We start from the raw sequence: 19909 nt of genomic DNA on the forward strand, positions 1-19909 counted from the left end.
TGATGATAACATCAGCCACCAGCGGAACGGCCACCCTTCCTCATTGTCTTTTAGCCTCAACGGGATACCCGATTCGGTTTGTCATGCTGTGTTGTTTTTAAGAAACCCACCTTGGAAACCCCTGAACCCCAAGACATGTATCGGGTGCTTGGCTCCATGCGTCGGACTTGATACAACGTCATTGTCGTTGTACTCTAAGGAGGACTTCAGTCCCTTTTCAAGTGGGGTAATCGCTTGGCTGAACGGAAGATTATCAGAACGAAACATGGCTACCGAGGACCAGCGAAATGTTTGGCCAACCTGGCAGGAAAATCTCGAGTGTTGACCAATGTGTGCATGAGGGATGGTAGTCAATGATATTGTTCGATGTTAATCTGGGCAATGAGGCGTGTCAAATTCCTATTCGGTGCGCAAAGGAGAATCTCATCCAAACATCTGGCATCTGATCTGGTAAACCTACACCTAACGCTCGGAGGGTATCTTAGGCACGTTAATGTACACTTTACATACATACATGGCAGGCAGACATAACTTGTACACAAAATACCATGGACCTACATGACGCAACAATTGCAGACGTGGGCATGCATTGCGTTATCCATTAGCATCACGTACTTCTCAGTCGACACCCAAACATTATCCAGCACCCTGAGCCATACAATCATCTAATTCTGTACCCAATTAAAGAACACGCTGCATCTCTTTCCAAGCCTGATATCTTCAACCAACGAACCGTTGCCAAGAAGCATTTGCGAAACGCTCATCCCCGGTCATGATTCATACTCTTCCAATGCCAAGGCCCACAACAAACACCCTCCACCAGGCCTGTTTCATAGGTCGCCCAACATCATCGGCTTTTGTTCCGCAGTAACAACGTCCGGCCGCTTTGGTAGGGTTGGTGGGCTTATTGTCTCGTTCTTCTCAATACCGGAGACGATGAGATCGAGCCAGGCAGCCAGACGGTAGCCGGCCTTTGCGATCTGCAACTCAACGACGGGGGCGGCGGCTTCGAAGTAGGCACCACCGAGCTCCTGGTCGCGGATAGCTTCGGGGCCATCGGGGAGGACTAGTCAAGAAAGTAGTGTTAAGCAACGGTTCCCTGACGATACCATGAAAGAGAGGTATAGGGACGGAACGAACGGAGAGAACTTACCAACAGTGCAAACATGCTCGTTCCCCTCAATCGCCCACTGCAGCGCAATCTCGCTCGCCTCCTTCAGCTCCAACCCCTTCACCCAATCACTGCTATTCGCCTTGTACTGGCCCTCCCTGATCTCCTCCGCCAACGCATCTGCCCACTTCTTGGCCGCGGGAAACGGCCTCCTCCCAACACCCTGCTTCTTGTGCGTAACGATTTTCTCGGCAATGCTCGAGTCCCAAACATGGTGTAGGTTGAACCGCTTCTCATCAAAGAACACCGAGATCCCGTTGCCCCCCTTCTCCACGTCCTCCGTGTGCAGCGGCTGGTGGATGTCCCCGACAAAGTGAATTACGAACTTGGCCGCCTGCGCGCGCTCGACCACGTGTAGGCTTTGGTCCAAAAGGCGAGAGGTGTAGTTTTGAATGGCGCTGACCACGCAACCTTCGGGTTTGCAGTCACGCTCGTAGATGATGCCGCATGAATCGGGGGGTGAGTCCTTCGCGTCGATGTAGTGCAGGGGTCCCGTCCAACGACCCCATTTGGTGTACCGGATCGAGTCGGCCCAGGTGGCTACGTTGGCGAGGTAGTCAGAGGTGTCGTTGCGCAGGAGGGTTTGGAAATAGGAGGCGGTGGAGTTGGAGACGAAGTTGCTGGCGACGTAGGCGACGGTGATGTGTCCGAAGCCTGTTGTTGTTGTAGGCGACGTGTGTTAGCGGTGTTCCATCCCTTGAGTGCGATTCGCGAATATTGGGGGGAAATGGTAAGGAAGGGGAATTGGTGTTCTTTCGTACCTCCCCATGCTGAAACCCCTCCGGCTAAGAAGGCGGAGGAGCTCAGTATGACTGATGATAGCTTCATGGTGGTGTCTTTGCGCTACTGTACTGCTAGTCAAGAGATGGTGACGGATACACCGGACAAGCTTCGCAACGACAAAAACAATTGGTGACAAACCCACAGCAAGTAAATGAGAATGATTTACTCGAGGACGGGAATGTTTGATGGAAAGATTGTCTGATCCAAACACGCGCTCAGCTCACTTGATGTCCCCCAGTCGATCAGCTGCACCACCCTGGGGTCCGATGGCGATAAGCATTGATACCGCCCCTTTCCAGCGGCGTCATGACTGTCCCTAGCATCGGAGCCAACCCATCTACCATTGCGGGACGCTGGTACCGGCGCCATCAGCTTGGACCAGGCATGGCTGATCAATAAACTCCGAGTCCTCTAGGTAGTGTACACCAAACACGCGGGGGTTGCTGCTACGGGGATGCTGTAGCGAATGAACGCGGGGCGATAAATCCCACGTGAGCCTATCATATCTGGTGTCGTTTAATCTTTGGAATGGCTTGTGCTTGTCGAGTGCTGGCAGTGCTTGTTTCTCCCCAGTCTCTCGTGTTTTCCTTCTTCTCGTCCGTCTTTCCCATCTACGAGCACCTATACACCTCTACTGACGGGAAACCCCATGCAATCAGTGCAGCAAGTTTGATAGAGCGGATGTGCAATGTGATGAACGAGGCAGCAGTTCGGACGCAGACTCGACTTGCAACTTGAATAGTCGAGGTTGAGGTGCTGGTCTTGGCATGATGACAAAGTCTCCACCCGTGCCGCCGAAAAGAGGGCATCCACGAAGAGGTTTCAATTGCTCGTCACTGGTTGGACGGCGGGCTGAATGATTGGCCATATCAGGCGACCGGAGCTGTCAAATACCCCACCTTCCCCATATTTCTCCATTCCCTTACAGCACCAGGGCCGGGCAGGATGGGTCAGAGCTGAGCGAGAGGGCCCTCCTTGTGATGCAATCCCATGAGCCCATGTGCCTCCCGTCAATGGAAGGTCGCTCAAAGGTCCTCCAACCACAACAGCGACAAGGGAAAGAGAAAAAAAAAAAAAAAACTGCGAACTGAACAAATGCTACGCTGGCGCAGGACGGCGTATCTTGGTACACTGCATACTACAATCCCGCAGCACGGGACAAAACGGTGACGCTTGTGATAGTTTTTGAATGGCACTTGGATGGCTACGTTATGCCATTTTCGGTATCAGCCAGAGCCACATCTTTGCCTTATCTCTCGAGTCAATCGCCTCTTGATAACGACCTGCCCTGAGACCTGTCCGCTGACTCGAACTGACAATGACTCTTTCCTTTTTCTCTTGCACCTGTACTTTTAAGTTCCTGTTGCCAACCTTTGGCTATTTCTCCAGTGCGCGCAAGAAGTGATCAAGACCCCAACATCGACTGCAATCAGCGGGTTAGACTCAGTCCGTTTCGGTATTCGAGCAGGAATCGACCCTGCTTGGGGAACAATCAACCTCTGGTTATCCGTTCAACTTTCCACTCTTGTTGTTGGCGACATGGAAGCCCTCTCCAAAGCGCCCGATGTGGGCGAGGCACTCTCGGGAGTGTTTGGAAGTGTCAGCTTGACGGCCTGGATATGTCTTTTGGTGAGCATGTCCATCTTGCTGCTTTCCCTTTCTAACGGCTTGCCATTTCCATTCTAAATCATAATGCTAACCGTTGTCCTCAACCCCAGCTGCCACAACTGATTACAAACTACAAGGCCAAGAGCGCTGACGGCCTATCCATGAACTTCCTGATCATATGGCTTCTGGGCGACATAGCGAATCTGCTTGGTAAGTGGCAATCAGCCTACCGTACCTACCTCCGATGTTCTGCTCTCGAGGTACCCAAGGTACAAGTACTGCCAATCATTTGTTCGGCTGTTGATTATCATCTTCTTCGATACAGGCGCACTCTGGACAAGTTTGGCACCAACCGCTGTAGCACTTGCCTTGTATTTTTGTTTCGCCGACCTGGTCCTCATTGGCCAATGCAGCTACTACAACGCCGTTAACGCCCGCCGCCGCAGCCGCATCGAAAGACATGCCCGAAGTGCACGACATTCCTCTGCCGAGACACAAGAAACCGACACAACGGCTGTAGAGGACCCTTCTGAGCACGACCCGTTGTTGGATCATGAGCACCCGCGTCGGTCGCGCAGCGATTCTACGGGATTGCCCGGCTCTCACCGTCGGCACTCGATGCGCCACAGGGAGAGCACTCTCGATCCATTGACCAGAATCGTCACAGGTGAAGACGAAACTCCTGACAGCAATCCTTGGCTGCACAACACCCTGAGCTTGGTAGCTGTTTGGGTCGTCGGCGCTGCAGGCTGGTTCATCAGCTACAAGATGGGTGCGTGGGACGTTGAGGATGGGTTACCCGATGGTGGAGACAACACGATTTCCCAAGAGCCACAGGCCGTCATTGGCATGATCCTGGGCTATTTCAGCGCCGTCTGTTACTTGTGGTACGTATCCAGTCCTGTTGTCTCAGCCCATTCACTCGGTGTCACCGCTGGGCTTGAGAAGCTAACCAATTCCATAGCGCTCGAATCCCTCAGATCATCAAGAATTACCGTGAGAAGTCTTGCGAAGGTCTTGCCCTGTTGTTTTTCCTGCTCTCGCTCACGGGCAACCTCACATATGGAGCAAGCGTTATCGCCTACTCTCAGGAAAGAGACTATATTGTCAGAGCCCTCCCTTGGCTCCTGGGCTCGCTCGGTACTATGCTGGAAGACTTGATCATCTTTGCCCAGTTCAGACTCTACTCGCCGCAACGTGAGCCAAAGACGCATCATACCGCCTGAAGAGCTGGCTCTTCGCTTACACGAAGCAAACGACACGCATTTGCTGGGAGAAACGGCCTGTTTAGAGGATAGGAATCAGCGTTCATGAGTTCAATGAAAATATCTGTCAACGGTATGTGATGGATACTTTTTGGTTACTTGGGTTTTGTCATCTGCTTTTTTTCTTCTCCATTTTTTGTCATTTTCTTTTGTCGAGTGCATTTTGCCTCATATTGATCGGGATGGCATGTTAAATTTCAAGAACGGTTAGGGCAAGGCGTAAGAATGATGGAGACAATGTTTTTTTCACGCATTTTCTCCGAGCTTTACACATCCCCGCTGCATTCTTTCATTTTCAGTGCTATCTTCTCAATAGCACTCTTAGTTTGAGGCCTTTTGAGTTTCGGACTGTCGTACACATCCTTTTCTCCTTTTCTGACAGGTATAAGTTTGGGTTGGTGCTTCTTTCCGGTTCATTTATGGTGAAGTTCGCTGCTGAGCTGCTTCCTGTGACTTTTCTCCCGAGTTACCTTCCCCTTGCAGCGAACCGCTCCCGGTATTCAGGGACGATCGTACGGATGCTAAGTTCCGGTCGAATTCCCACGCGGGTTGGCTTCCTCCGGCAGTGGCACTTTGAGTCCGGCCATTATATCATACAGGTGGCACCTACTGTATCGATCTCTGGGATGCGACGATTAATGGGCCCTTTTCCCCTCTTGACCTCTACAAAAAGTTCTTCAGCTCGTTTGCTCCTGCTGTTCAGTAGTGGCTAGAACATTGTGCGGCCATGCGATTTGTGAGACTCGACGAAAGAAAATACCGGCCGGATCATGACATCCTATTTTAGGACGATCAAAGTCGGACCTAAGCGAATGTCCCTTCTCATGAGAGTCCCATTACATATCGGTCAATTTCTGAGCAGTCACGGCCCTCAATGCACAGTCAAGCCACCTTCTGGCATATGGCAAAGGTTTTATGTTGCTCTTTGGCACGCTCGGAATACATGACGGAACCCGTGTCTCTTCCTCTTGAACCCAAGCTCCCGGGATTTAATTCAACGAACGCCTGTCCTGATCAAACTCGCAACTCGTTAAACTTCTTATCCCTCGTATGCAACATCTGATATTACGCCGCAGCCATTCTTCAAGTTTAGACCAAGAAATTCATCATCGCCACGATGCCGCCCACCGAGGACATACAATACGCACCGCCTGGATCGTATCTAGCTTACAAGCGCAATTCGAAACTCCTTCTTTGTTGGATTGTGCGCACTGTTCACTCAATTATCAAGTTTTGGGGAACGACTCGGCAACATGATCTTAACCTGACCTTGTTGGAAATTCCCAGCGCTGGTCTACCAGGGCAGAAACGACCGAAAGAGTTGCTTGCTGATCCAGCCCGAGCGGGATTATTTAACCGGTTCAGGCTCTACAACTTTTGCAGGTTCATTAGTCTCCATATGGATGTTATTCCCCCTTCCATTCTGGCCTTGTTCCTGCATATCATCCACACAAGAGTCGCTGCTTTGACTACATGGCAGGCGCTCGCAGCCAGGCGCCCACGCCCCGAAGAGATGGAGAATTTCCGAACGCTTGAGACTGATATTCGCGCCTTTTGGGTGGCCTTCAATGGCCTCAGAGGCTTCCATTGGATGTCAACTTCCCCGGGAGAGCAAGAGGTCTCGTCCATTTTGAAGTACAACACACCAGAGACCGAAGAAGATATCAATTATTTGGTCCCCGACAGATTTCCCATCCGCTTTCATCCTGAAGCTGAGAAAGGCAAGCCCGGGCGTCGCAACAAGTCAAAGACACCAGAAAACGAAGCCAAATTCAACAAGATCAAGGACAGTCTCCCGCCTGATGACTTCCCATTAAGTCACTTTGACATCGATGACCCTTGCAATATGAACGGCCGTTTCAACTCCGACGGGAACGCCTGGGGTATGGCGGCTTACGACCTGTTCAAGGAGTTCATGCGCCTCAGACACTTTCTCCACGTTACCTGGATAGAGGTTGTCTTCGGTGGCCTCAACAGCACCGTGGCCGGGGCAATTGGTATTGCGGCCATGAATTTGATTGTCAAATACCGTCACGACAATATTCCTGAAGAATTAGGTTACATCAGCATGATCGACTACTTAACGGGTTATCGAAATCCTGATGATAATGTTCGACCATTTTTTGCGTCCGTTTACCGCGTTGGTGGCGATGGCTCATGTTCAGGAAAGATTGAAAATCAGAGTGTGGATATGAAGGAACAGTTCATGATACACACGTTCGAATCGCTTTTTGAATTCCTTTCCGATTTTCGCACCACACAAACCGGAAAGCCCACCGAGCGCATGGCAAAGCTTCTCAAGAACTGGGATTCCAGCGCCGACCTAATGGTGCTTACAAAGGAAGAATACCTACAGTGGCGTCATCTATATACCATCAAGCTTCTTTACTCGGTTTTTGACGAATATGTTGCCCCTATATTGAAATCGAAAGAACTCGACGGAGATTGGGAAAATGTCATCTGGGGCCCAAAAGGCCCATCCGAAGATGACTTGAGTGGATCAGGTTCATATCAGCATAGAGCCTTCTTGTCCAGCATCATTAAACTTGCCATGGAAAAACCCTCGTCCACCGGTGAATCAACTCGACACAACATTCAGCCTACCACAGTCTTCATACTACAACACATGGTGGATTCCTTCACTGTGTCAAGGGGCTGGCTGAATCACCCCCTCTGGGAGCCTGTTTTTATCCAGCCGCCTTCTTCCGATGTCTTCTTTCCCGCACGTGATTTGGCGCTGTTCTTGGGTGTCAAGCTTGACGACTCTAAGAATCTTGGGCCCGGATTTTGGACTTCTTTACACTTGCTAGACGGAGACCTACGTACCGGAGAGGACCAGAAAATCGAGCAGACCAATTTTCTAAAGCATGCGGCTAGAGTTTGCTCCGCTGCCCTGGAGTTCAACTCCACAAGACAGGACCAAGGCGCGGGTTCAAACTTCCTGTGGGGTTGCTCCCCCTTCCATTGCGCTGAAATCCTTGTGCAAAGCCTGACAAATCTCGATCATATCTCCAGAGTACTCTACCCCAGTTTCACGAATGAGCCTGTACTCCTGGTACACTTGTACAATATGTTGGTTACTGAAGGATACACGGATAAGGCACCTCAGGCATTTCTCATCTTGAAGGGGTTTTTTGACAATTTGTTGACCGAGGAGGCAAGGACACCGGAATATGGTGCCTACTACGACCGAGCCTTGAACAACGCCCTAAACTGTTTTGGCACATGGTTCCCCCTTTCGGTATTTAATCGTCTGTATGTTCAAAACTACAGAGTTGAGAGGATCGGACGCCTAGAAAACTTGCAAAGATTCATGGAGAACACTACCGCCGGTAAAGAGAAACGGGCCATGCAGGTCAAGGGGCATGGCTCAAGCAACAATCCCAGATTTATCATCAAAGGTGGCCGTGACCGGGCGGAGACAATTAGGGAAGGAATACAGGCCGTCGACTTCAAGCTCAATGAGTTAGTTCCTGGAAAGCTGCTCGAAGGGCCGAGTGGCAGCAAGGTCGTGGTGAACTTTTGCGATGTCCTTGAACTGTTGAAGGCCGAGGTCATCATTGGCGTACATGGCAGTCATTGCCTTGACGCTGTGAACCGCTTGTGGGTTACTGCGCGGTCGATTATTCTGTTCCATTCCATCGAGGGACAACTGGCCGCTGCGAAGGACCCATTGTACCTAAGCATATACGGAGACCCCGACACGAAGGAGGTTGAAAACTCAAAGAAGGACGAAAATGGTGGGAATGGAGGGGGGCGAGAGGATGCCTTAGCTCCCAAGCGTGTGCGTCTCATAATGCGTCTCTTGTCGCGTGAACTGAAACCGCCTGGGACGAAGACCGCGATAGAGATTGCCGTCAAAGCGTTTGAGGATGAGAAGCTTACCAACTTTTCGTGCACGTACTGGGGGGATGAGGCAGACTTGGGAATGAAGAGCGATGATGGCATAATACAGCGTCTGGAGAAGAGGCTAGCAAGTGCATCATGTCCGTTCATGTAACATTGTCAAGGAATCGTTCTGTATAATAGTGGCGAAAGCCAGTGTTGTCGTATAAATTGGGCTTCACAGCGAAACAAAATTGTAACCAACTTCTTTTGATAGACTTTCATGTATCCAATACGCAGACATTACACGAGATTGTCGCGTTCCTCGTTTATATGATCCCCGGCGCCGATTGTGCTGGGTGATGTTGGTCTACATCAAACAATAAACGGAGCAAATCGCAAAACCCGCCATCAATCCCTGTTCAACGCCACCCCCCCAAGACTCCGTTACTCGACGCAGATAGAGTACAAAATACTCCATCATCACAGTCTCGAATTATCGCACCAACTCGCATACTCTACCGGGGGTCCTGTTCCTCCCGGAGTGGGGGTCTGAACGATGAACTCAAACTGTTGTTGCTGTTGTGCTTGTTGCGTTGCCGGGACATTTGGGAAGTTGAAGACTAAGCCCTGATTGACCACAGGCATATATATGCCGTTCAGCGACAACGATTGTGGCGATGGTGACGACGAAGAGAATGAAGACCACGACGAGGATGGCGAAGGGGAAGGTGAGGAAGTAGAAGTCGAGGCATAACCCATACTCATAGGTCCCGCTGATACATGTGCCATGAGATCAGCAGGAGCGCAAGAACCCCAAGCATAGTCTTCCGAAAACTTGTAGCCGTTGTTGTTTTCGAAAGAAAATAACTCGAAACCAGAGGCATCCGCTGTCGTCGTCGTCGTCGTCATCGTCGGGAATGAGGACGTCCCCGTTGACAGTGTTGATGGTGGAAGGAGAAACCCAAGGCCGGACCCTTGGGTGGAAGTAGACTCGGTGTCTGATAGCGAAAGTGGAGAGCGAGTGAAGCATTGCCCGAGCTCGGGGGTATGTTGGCTTGAGGTGGGTGGTGTGGGGGATAGGTATCCTGGCTTACTTGTCATCGACATAGGGCTCGGAATCGCTTTTGTTGTTGTTGCTGTGGTGGTGGTGGTGGTGGTGGTGGTGGTGGTGGTGGTGATAGTGGTCTTCTTGGTTCTGGGTCTGATGATGTCGGGTGTTGAAGACCTGGAGCGAGAGGAAGAAGGGGATGGAGCAGAAGAAGAAGCAGATTTCTGTCTGCGGCGGAGAATACTATAACGGTTTTTGGCGGCTAGAGAGGTGCGGTTGGGGAAGTGAGTGTTGACGATCTCGGTCCAGTTGCGCCCTCGTTGGGAAACGGTTTGAAGAAGGAGGATATCCTGGGGATAGATAGTTGGTCAGTCAAGCGTATGAGGCAGAGAATGATAGTTTTTTTTTTTTTTTTTTTTCCTTTTTTTTTTTTTTCTTTTGTTTTTTTTTCTCACCTCTTCCGGCGTCCACGGACTTCTATCAATCTTGGGGTCAAGACAATCATACCAGCGCTTCCAACACTGGTCTCCGTTGCGTGAACCCACCACCTGAGCAACCTTGCTCCAGCGTGGGCCGTGACTGTCAAAGGCTTTGCGCAGCCTTTGGTCTTCCTCTCTGGTCCAGGTGCCCTTGCGAATGTTATGGGCTACGTTGTAGTGCCAACGTTTTCGGCAGTCTTTGTTGTTCCGTCGGGAGAGATGGGAGGCGACTTTGCACCAGTTGATGGAACCGCTGACTGGTGTTTCTGTTGATTAGGGACAAGGAAAGATTAGCAAACCGATACAGGGTGAATGATGCAACTAGGGTCCATGGAGCTCTTCTTGCCCTTTGTCACGGCTTCAGCAAGCAGCCTATCCTCCTCTGGCGTCCAAACCTGCCGAGGCTTAGACTCGGTCTGTGGCAATGGAGAGGTACTCCGTGGAGAGTACATGAAGAGCTGGCATATATTAGACATGGGAACAGTATGCTTATGTGTTGTTATTGTTTTGGTGGCGTTGAGATGGTATCTTGAGCTAAGTGTGATGATGGTGAGTAAACAGTGAGCGTGCCAGTGAAGGATGAAGAGTTCGCCGAGAGAGCATACTTATATGAGAAGACGAGAGAGAACTTATGTGTCTCTATGTCAAGCTTAGCTACCCCCATAGAGCGAAAGGCTCCGGCCAAGTAGTGAGAACTAGTCTCCCCCTGGTGTACGTGATACAACGTCCATGATAGATCGCCGCAACAACACTAGGCTACCTAGCCTCTGATGTCTGCGAGAGAGTAGGCACATCTCATCCTTCGACAAGATCCTAGTTTCGGGATATGCAGCCCTATGGGTCATCCCCACGCCCGCTCTCGTGTTGTTGCCCGTCACCAAGCGGCATCTTCCTGGCGTCTAGAGTCGCATGCAAGTCATCTCGTCCCACTTGTCTGGTGGTACTCTTGGGTAGATCTGCTGTCGAGCATTAGCCTGATACATCTAGCGATCAGCAGTGCCAGAACGTCTCACGGGTAGTTACATGGTGAATGCTCACGTCAACAAGCTGTCGTCTTGTACAGTGTCTGAGCTCCGTGGGCCATTTAGAGCTTGAGCGCCAAGGTCGAAATCGGTCTGGCACGTTAAAGTACTACCTCAAAAACATGGTACGACATGAGAATACCCCAGGCAGCCGGGTATTCCAATTAGAGCGACCTAGTAAGCTCTCATAGGTTGAAAAAGGATGGCCCGGTAAGTGAAGCCAAGGGAGAGCAGTCCGATGGTCCCCGGCCAAGTGTTTAATGCTCCGGTTTTCGACGGCGGTATAGACTCGGGACGGCCTCTGGCTGTTTGGAGATGCATCTTGCGGGCAAAAGTCACGAGGGAGAGTACAAGAAATGAGGCGGAGGCGCGTGGATGGGGGCTTGGCTTCAGGTAAGCAGGCAGCGATGTATTTGATGTTGTGTAACGCGACAAGCCAACGGAAAGAAGGCGACGTAACGACTACGAACCTTCCTGCGGTGCTTCCACTGGGCCGCTTTTTGTCCAACGAGAAGAAGCTATCAGGAACCCGAATGTATAGGACGGGAGAGGAATTTGATCCGGAGTGGCGGTGACCTTAACTAATCCACTGCCTTTTCACTCCTGTAGAAATAACCTTCTATCCTGTGGGGGGAGAGCTGAAGCCAAGCCGGCCACATCGAGGCGCCACAAGACAAATAAGGGGCCGACTTGATATACAAGACATGATGCCATTGCAAAGCAAGATACCTCACCAGGGAACAATTAATTCCAAATTGATGTTACCGACCTCAACTGCTGTGGTAAGCACAGAAGTGGAAACGTTGAAGTCCTCCCCAATACCCCATACGGTTTCTTAATTCCGTATCTCAATTCAGATAGCGAGACTTCCTCCTGACTAAACACGAGACAGACACCGACTGATAGGGATTTCTCACTGCTTCAGATTCCCTGCCAAACTCGGGCTGGGTCTACCAGCCTGTCCCAAGAGGTGCCGGGCTCGTAGGGCTGGTAAGTAACACAATCTACGCCCACTTCTTTGTTCTCTTCGGGCCGTTAGAACCATTTTTTTGCACTCCTGAAAGGAGGAGAATGTATGAAAGCGGCAGATACCGAGACACATTGAATCAGGGTGCCTGCTGCGCGGACATAGGCCACATTTAAACTTTCACAAATAAGCTCCCTGCATCGTGTCTTGTGTTCATGTTACCCTAATTTGGTTGCTCCTCCTTTGGGGGTCCGGACTGGAGGATACGTACATACACCAGCCTCGTCGAAGTTATGGGTGTTTATTTGGATCCCGTACCAGGACAGCATCCTCTTTGCCTCAACTCCGGCTTGGACAATTTTAAGTGCTAGAGGAAGAATCCTCCTAGTACCATGGACGCGTCTATTTAGGGTACTTTAACATCAATCCATAGTTTTATTTGTTTTTTTTGACGTACCTGTTTGATCGACAACCAGGTAGGACACCATCAGAGCTTGGGAAACTCATGAGTACCTTTGACTAAGTGCCATCGTTTGATCGTCATAAGGACGGCAAATTGAAAAAAGAAAAAAAAAAAAAAAAAAGGGAAAAGAAAGAAAGAAAGAAGGAAAGAAATCCGAGGACCTCGGCAAGTATGAGGCCGACTGCGCCACGTCCGTAGAGTGTTACACATGCGATCCAGTATGGAGCGAGATCTTTCCCCTTTCAGAAGACGAGGCTGAATTCTTTGAGCGCGTTGTCAAAGCATTGGTGATGAGGCCCATAGCGTTCTTGTGGTCGTTCGTAAGGGACGCGTAATGTGCGCGCAATCAAGCGATAACGCGATGTTCTTCGATATCCAAGTGTAGATGAGTGATGAAGCCGTATAAGGGGAAGAAAACCTCGCAGCTATTCCATCATTTTATTACAGATTGCGGTGTTCAAGATAGAAAGAAACAAGGCGGAGGCTACCGTCCCTTGTGACTTCTCCATCGCACCTTCTTTTCACCAAACCACACAACACCAAAATCACCGCCCACTCCTCGCCATCTACTCATAAGTATAACAAAACTGCCCATCAACGGTACTGACCAAGTCCCTAATCCTCCAAACCTGATCTCCAACCACTCCCAGATCCACGATATCATCCAACGTCTGCCTTGGACTGTTCACTGGATCAAACATGGCCGTGCCACCAGCAATCTGCTCAGTCCGGTTCTCCAAGTCCAGCCACTGCCAGATAGCCCAAGTTCGATCAATGCCCGCATGGTGATTAAAAAACGCCGGATCATTAGGACTGGTGTAAAAATCGCCTCCTGGGTCGCCGCCAATGGTGTGATGTCCGCTAGCATGGATGCCCATGAGCGGCATCCCGTTGTGTTCGGCTGGGTTGTAAGTGCCCTCGACTTCCCAGGGCCGCGCTGTCACAGCCTGCAGGCGGTCTTGAAAGGCGAGTATGTCGGGGGAGTCGGCGATCAGGGTCACCATGTCTTCGGTGCGGGTATAGCGCGAGGAAAGATAGTTGGTGATGTCGCGGCGAACACAGCGCGGGTTGTCGCCCATACCGTTGGGGAGGGGGTTGGCAGCGGGAGCAGGTTTGAGTATTGGGGAGAGAGGGCCTAGGCGGACGGTCATACTGAGTTGATCACTAGGTTAGCAAGGGAGGGCGCAGAGCGGGGGGGACACTCGCCAGTCAAGTTATAGACTGAGGTTTGGCGCCACCGAGCAACGGGTTAAGTAGCACAAAGATGCTTACTTGACGAATGGACCAGAGTAAATACACCCTCCTCCGGGTCCAGCTGGGTAGTAGTCGGTATCTTCATGATCAACTTTGAGACCGTTGCCGCTCAAGCTAGTGTCGCTGCCGTCGAAGAGAGGAGACTTCACCGGATCGGATGCCCATTTGCCCCAGTTCCAGTACTGTCACAGTACGTTAGCATCGAAAATGCGGCTATGGACAGTGGTCGTAGATTTTGGACGGATCATACCGGCTGTGATCCAGTGTAACCACACTCTTCCCGGAGAACTCTTTCGAAGGACCAGGTGAAATAGCGATGCCATGCAAGGAAGCTTCCCTAGAGAACAGTTAGTTTCTCTGGGATTTTTAGAGGCATGGACTCCAATACTGACAGTCCCATGAATGGTCGTTGTCTGATTCATATGAACAGCGACGAAGTCATCATAGCGTGTTTTGGCTCCAGGATACTCCGTCTGGTCCAGTTGAGAAGGTTTAGACATCAAGCACAGCATAGCAGCGATGTACTCTCTACGCTCGGCCTTTGAGATGTCGCCCCTATTTTGTGTGACAAGGGTCAGCTTCATTTTCATTATTTTTTTCTGCCTTCAAGGCTGCTCTTACCATTCACGTCGAATCTGAAGGTTCTCTTTGGTGCATGTTGAGGACTTGGCAAGCCGTAGCTCGAGGTTAGCTTTACCTGTCTGCTGCAGCTTGTGGACAGCATCTTTTTCAGTCGCACCAACGAGTGATGATGCAGCAAGCACCAAAAACAGAAGTGATCGAGCCATCGACGGCATGAAGGGTTTTGTTGAAGACAATAAAGCCAGTTGGTGTGGGACTTCGCAGTCCAAGAGCCCGGGGAGGACGAAAGGGTTATATAGGCCCAAGTCAACGCAAATTCTCACAACTCTCCCAGTCCACGCTCTGGCCTCCGTTCAGCGCTTTGGATCCGATTTGCCGAAAACTTCGCACTTGTAATGGAGTTACAGCAGGTAATCTCCCATTCGTTGAACGGTTCAAGTGAGCTAGGACGGGGCTCCGTCAGCATTTGGCTTGCAGAATCGACTGGGAATTGCAAAGGACCTGCAGGAAGAGAATCGTGTCCACTTATGTTTCGAGACTTGTCAAATACAACGTACCAAGACAAGTCACCACGTGTCTGAATTTCCGTGCGTTGGCGAGCGTAAAGTTACGCATAGGGACAGATCTCGGGGCTGCGATATGCGCTGGTGAAGGTTGATGATGCCCGAGATACTGGAGAGAAAGTCACAGTGTTGATACCATCCTCCTGTTCTTGGAGCCCTGATGAGCGCCGGTGCGACGGCTGGGGATGGCCACTTGGGCTGCCGACAACGAGGAGGTGAACAAATTCCCATCTATAGAACTCTGCCGATCTTTCGTCCCAAAACGATGGTCACATTAATACCTAGGAAAGGCATGCCAGAAGAAGTGTGAGCCACGCCGCTCAACGTAGATGAAGTCCTGGCGGCAGCCAATGCAACCCCAGAGGTTGTGTAACCATGACCTCGGATGTGAGAGGGGGTCCGGACAGAGATACTCTTCTGGCCCAAGGGAAAGGGTGACGAATGACGATGAATTATGAGGTTCCAGTGCAGTGTACCTTTTCAGAGGGCAGTTGGCCAATCATGGAACAGGTAACGGTGGTTAAAGTGCTGCAGGCTGGTGGTCTGTGTAGACACTCGATGTAAACAGAATGAAAACATCACACCAAGGCCAAGATGTGAGATCCAGGAATACGTGATATCATCTTGTACAGAACAGACTTTTGCGAATGAAAAGCAGATGGTTGAGGTTGAGATACCTGCTAATTGGCGTTCAGGATCGGGAATTCTAGCCTCCGGGGCTGATGAGGTATGGATGCCGTGCCCACGGGCCACCTGAAGTTTTTCCCCCGACATCACATGCGTCGAACTCGCTCAAACCAGCATCGTGAAAACAGCGACATGCAAAGAGCTCGTCTTGCCTGTTGATATCTTCCGGGCTTTGGAATTGATACCTCGCTAAATGGTGCGCATACGAAGGGTAGGGCCCCTTTCATCCCAGTCAGCAGGGCTCACCGCGTTAACGAATAAACAGGGCGATGACCGAGTGCACTTAACCGTCGACGATCCAAGGACTCTCGCACACCAATGTCAACCGACTTGTACCATGTTAGCAATCATTCACGATCTACTTAAGCCGAAGTGAGGATGGATTGACTTAGGGCGTCACACCTTGCCTGCCCATAGTTATCGTCGGTTCACCACCCAGTACGTCAAGTCTTCCAGACCGCCATGCAACTCTTCCCGCCGGCAGTCTCGACTTCGGTCCGGCTCGTTATTAAACAAGAGGAATATCATCTCTAGACTGTTCGTATTCTTTCTGCCCACAGACTACGCCGGCAAAAGAGTCTTCACTTTGGGGTTTGTTTCGTCCCAATCGAATTGGCCATCAGACCTGGACCGTGGTGCACCAAGGCTCGGCCATCCAAACAGGCGCCCGTGACACGACCGATTGAGGTTGACAGAGGCGACAAAGTCTAGGAGAGACAACATCTTGCTCCTCCCATCAGCAAGAGAGGCAAACTTGGAAATCGCTGCCAGACATCTCTTGTGCCTCGGTCGCGGTTTAACTTTTTTCCTTACCAGAAAAAAAAAAAAAAAAACTAAAACAACCCAAGGATCGCGTCCTTCTTTCGGCGCGTCAACCAACCACCTCCAGCGCGCCTCGACTGCTTTCAAGTTCACCAAACCAAATTGGACGTGACTGGCTGAGAGCAAATCGCGTACTTACGGTGATTAGTCGTTGCCTCCTCATTCCTCAACATCATCTAACAATCCGCGACCCCTCAGCAAGAGTACCTTCACTACCACGAGCATCAACAGTCATTCACCATGACACGCCAGAGTCGTGCAGAGGCGGATAGAATCCATCACCAAGGATTTGTTTATTTCCCATTCATGCCGCCTTCAGAGCAGTATCCTGCGCTTACCGTCACGAGAAAGTTCAGTAAGAGGATCGACCCAGAGGATGTGGATCTAACCCAGCGAGAGATGGCTGGCTTCGTTTCAGTCTACCCTCGCCTTTACCAGGTCCCGAAAACCATGCAGGAGCGGATAAGAAGATGGTACCTGGCCAACCGCAAGCTGGCGGATTCTTGGCCCTTGGATGGCTTTTGGAACGCGGCCGAGGACGATGCTCATGACCATATCGTCGTCAGGGAGCCGGGAGTACCGCCTGAAGCGAAGCAAATGGCCGGGATTGAGGATTCGGGGAACAGTAAGCCCGCCCTTGTTGCTAAGGAAAGGAAACCGAGGCCTCCAAAGGCAAAGAAAGAGCAGCCGGTAAGTGCTAAACCATTTTGACTGATTTTGTATCCGGGCATAGCAGCGAGGAACTAACCTGTCCGACACAGTCACAACCTCCGACCAGCAACACCAGCCAGGCCACACCTTTCCCGGCAAGTGTAGTGGCAAGGTGTCCAGAGCTGGAGCAGTGGTCCCAGCAAGCGTATTTCGCCGCCGAGCTCAAGGCCGCGGAACGGTCCTTTGGTTACATCCGCGGCTGGGTGGAGGATGCACAGAGTGGCGGCCGCTCGCCTTCAATCGTACAGCTGAATGAGTTGATGAATTTTGCATCGAATGCTTTGACGCGTGCATCGGAAGCCGTCAAAATATCCTCAGCGGTGGTAGAGGACCTCAAATCAAGTCCCGCACCTCTTATTCATCCTGCCTTTGTGGCATGGCAGCAGCAACAGGAACAGACCATGGGCCAGGAACTCGATCCTCAGCCCCATGTTGAGCATAAAAAACGGCCTTTTGAGGTAGATGACGCGGAAATAAACGAAGAGAGCGAACCGACAGCTCAGACAGAACCCTCGGGAGCCGGCAAGGTCAGAAAGCTCTCAACCTATAGATCTGCACCGGAATCAAGATCAGGAGACTCAACATCGCTTCCGTATCGGGAAGATCATCAAACGGGCTCCAACCTTGCCAGTTCCCGGGCTATGTCGACATCAGCACCAATACATCCGGCATTTCTTCAACAATATGCGTCTCAACAGCCCCAGCCAGGTCCCACAAATCACACCCACAGCAGCTTCATGGTGGCGCCGACGCACGGCTCATCTTTGTTATATGTGCCGATTGACAATGACAACCAGCAGCTAGAATCGGCAAGTGAAAGTGCTGGAGGCAGCGGGGGTCATGGCGACAGTAATGATGATGAAGAGGAGGAGGAGGAGGAGGAGGAGGAGGAGGAGGATGAGGAAGATGAGGAAGAGGACGGAGCCGACGATGCATCGGACTAGAGATCCGATACCCTGACTCTACCATCCACCCCCCCTGTCTTCCAAAAGGTGAACAACTCACCCATCATCAATGATAACAAAGGTGGATCGACAGAGGCACCAAGAGAAGAGAGACCGGGCGCCGGAAAGGCGTTGATCCAGTCAGCTATCGACGTCCCTGCCGTCAATCCGAGTACGCGCGAAAACACTGAAGGTTGCGATGCCGATGGCATACACACAAATATCGCTCATGCTACAGACCTTGGTGCTGTGGATGGCGTTGGAGGTGGTTATCTTGCCAAAGTCAAGACATGGCTTGGGGCTTCGGGTGCAAGCTGATTACCCACCTTGATGAGCATCGCCCAAGAGGACGGGAAGACCCGACAGAGACAACTGTTCCGTCTTTTGTTATCGCGGTCAAGAGATCAGCGTGGGCAGGTATCTGTACTCACGCGATTTTGTTGAGCGTCCGACCTCCAGAATCGTTGTTTGTGATCGTGTGTTGATCCCCAAGCGGAATAGAACGGCGGATCCTACCACCCGATGTTCATCAATTTTGAGATCAGACACGATAGCCTCATCCCCTTGTTTGAGTGCTGTTGTTATTCTTGTCGTACTTTTTTTGCTTTCGCCAGAGCGCCAGGCTCCCGTCGAGGTGTTGAGGTTGTAGGACTTTCTACTTCCCCATGGGCCCTGGCTCCCGCTGGAGAAGGTGTCATCGGGGCGGGTTCCAGTTCATCAGGGGCCAAGACGACAGTTTGTGGGAGTACCTTAACGTCAGCCCTACGCATGTCGCAGTACATCTCGGCCGGCATATGATTCCATTGTTAGCGCGGTACTGTACTACATCATTTAGGGAGATTGGAGCCGAGCAATGCCGCCATCTATTGTACGGAGATTACAGTTATCGCCACTTGGCAATTCATCGCGCTAACCTTTTGCGTGTAAATACCGGCGGAGGTGGAAGCGATCAGGGCTCAAGCTCCATACTCATAGCGTAGTTTCAATCACTGTGCTCCAATGTAGTTTGGTAGTGTGATTGGAGTCTAATTGAACTTTCATTCAGCTGGCCCCGAGCTAAGGCTCTTTGTCGTATTCGTTCAGATAGTACTTGTGTGGGACGGTAGAGGTAGTTGAACAATTGGAGGTGATCAAGGTATAGGTGTATGGCACTTGAACCTCTTGATGTCAATAGGATTGAAGCGTAAACATTAGGTAACGGCAACGGACGCACTGGTCGCCGGCCGGAGGACCTCGGTGAAGTGGAACTTCAGCATCTATGTACATATATAGCTTGTGCTAACCCACTTACCTCTTCCCGCCGACCATTAACGAGTCCGACCTCATCTATTGAAATATGTCTCAATGTGGCAGCGACAACCATGGAAATCACCGCCGGCCACAGCTATCTCTAGAGGTAGAGGTAGAGGTAGAGGTAGGTAATCCACGTGACAGAGTTGGCACATCTATCCATTAGTTTCACTTTCTGCAAATCCGAATGTGCCGCGCGGCAGGACGCCGCCTTCCATAATGTTTATTGCTCTTAATCAGTTGATCCTTCGTTTCAGGCCTCCTGGTTCGCTCTCTTTGCTTTTGGTAGTGACTGTCAAACTGGTAAAGCTCGGTTTGGACCGGCAGCGGAACACACAAACGGGACCTCCTTGAACCTCGCTTGGCTTTTACCTTCTCCTTCACGGTCAAACAATGCCCTTGCGCTTCATTGCATCGAGGCT

At 51.0% G+C, this 19909-nt stretch overlaps 7 protein-coding genes and 1 non-coding gene across 9 annotated transcripts; 5 read left to right on the forward strand and 3 right to left on the reverse strand.

Annotated features, from left to right (window-relative positions):
- Nucleotides 1-434: 434 nt before the first annotated feature.
- Nucleotides 435-2331, reverse strand: NCU09194 (nuclease S1). The gene is made up of 3 exons (XM_954045.3): nt 1933-2331; nt 1154-1825; nt 435-1066 (listed from the first exon to the last, which is right to left on the reverse strand). Exons 1-3 carry the CDS (start codon nt 1997-1999, stop codon nt 831-833), a joined length of 975 nt encoding a protein of 324 aa, XP_959138.3. The 5' UTR covers nt 2000-2331; the 3' UTR covers nt 435-830.
- An 889-nt stretch (nt 2332-3220) lies between these two features.
- Nucleotides 3221-5982, forward strand: gpr-6 (G-protein-coupled receptor-6). The gene is made up of 4 exons (XM_954046.2): nt 3221-3583; nt 3673-3772; nt 3888-4449; nt 4527-5982. Exons 1-4 carry the CDS (start codon nt 3494-3496, stop codon nt 4786-4788), a joined length of 1014 nt encoding a protein of 337 aa, XP_959139.1. The 5' UTR covers nt 3221-3493; the 3' UTR covers nt 4789-5982.
- Nucleotides 5983-6226: 244 nt separating this feature from the next.
- NCU09196 (hypothetical protein) lies at nt 6227-8911 on the forward strand (the record flags this gene model as incomplete). Its single annotated transcript, XM_954047.3, has 1 exon — nt 6227-8911. The coding sequence occupies one exon, from the start codon at nt 6227-6229 to the stop codon at nt 8825-8827; it is 2601 nt and encodes an 866-aa protein (XP_959140.3). The 3' UTR covers nt 8828-8911.
- A 145-nt stretch (nt 8912-9056) lies between these two features.
- NCU09197 (hypothetical protein) lies at nt 9057-11633 on the reverse strand. The gene is made up of 6 exons (XM_954048.2): nt 11196-11633; nt 10788-11138; nt 10529-10716; nt 10159-10448; nt 9750-10053; nt 9057-9653 (listed from the first exon to the last, which is right to left on the reverse strand). Exons 2-6 carry the CDS (start codon nt 10844-10846, stop codon nt 9136-9138), a joined length of 1359 nt encoding a protein of 452 aa, XP_959141.2. The 5' UTR covers nt 10847-11138; nt 11196-11633; the 3' UTR covers nt 9057-9135.
- Nucleotides 11561-12680, forward strand: NCU09198 (questionable protein; the record flags this gene model as incomplete). The annotated part of the gene is made up of 4 exons (XM_954049.1): nt 11561-11597; nt 11814-11986; nt 12111-12194; nt 12648-12680. The coding sequence occupies 4 exons, from the start codon at nt 11561-11563 to the stop codon at nt 12678-12680; spliced, it is 327 nt and encodes a 108-aa protein (XP_959142.1).
- Nucleotides 12681-12974: 294 nt separating this feature from the next.
- On the reverse strand, nt 12975-15427 carry NCU09199. 2 transcript variants are annotated; one of them, XM_011394950.1, is made up of 6 exons: nt 15028-15427; nt 14510-14913; nt 14281-14443; nt 14139-14225; nt 13907-14070; nt 12975-13786 (listed from the first exon to the last, which is right to left on the reverse strand). In XM_011394950.1, exons 2-6 carry the CDS (start codon nt 14683-14685, stop codon nt 13201-13203), a joined length of 1176 nt encoding a protein of 391 aa, XP_011393252.1. In that variant the 5' UTR covers nt 14686-14913; nt 15028-15427; the 3' UTR covers nt 12975-13200. The 2 variants fall into 2 exon arrangements, with proteins under 2 accessions (XP_011393252.1, XP_011393251.1); XM_011394949.1 differs by having other exon boundaries at nt 14972-15339.
- Nucleotides 15428-15603: 176 nt separating this feature from the next.
- NCU09200 (hypothetical protein) lies at nt 15604-19252 on the forward strand. Its single transcript, XM_954051.2, has 3 exons — nt 15604-15931; nt 15986-17232; nt 17304-19252. Exons 2-3 carry the CDS (start codon nt 16783-16785, stop codon nt 18195-18197), a joined length of 1344 nt encoding a protein of 447 aa, XP_959144.1. The 5' UTR covers nt 15604-15931; nt 15986-16782; the 3' UTR covers nt 18198-19252.
- On the forward strand, nt 15841-16534 carry NCU14025. Its single transcript, XR_897774.1, has 3 exons — nt 15841-15931; nt 15986-16158; nt 16255-16534. It is a non-coding gene; the product is annotated as a ncrg98 (non-coding RNA).
- Nucleotides 19253-19909: the final 657 nt, after the last annotated feature.

The sequence above is a fragment of the Neurospora crassa genome, linkage group I, assembly GCF_000182925.2.
Source record: "Neurospora crassa OR74A linkage group I, whole genome shotgun sequence".
In the NCBI taxonomy this organism is placed as follows: domain Eukaryota; kingdom Fungi; phylum Ascomycota; class Sordariomycetes; order Sordariales; family Sordariaceae; genus Neurospora; species Neurospora crassa.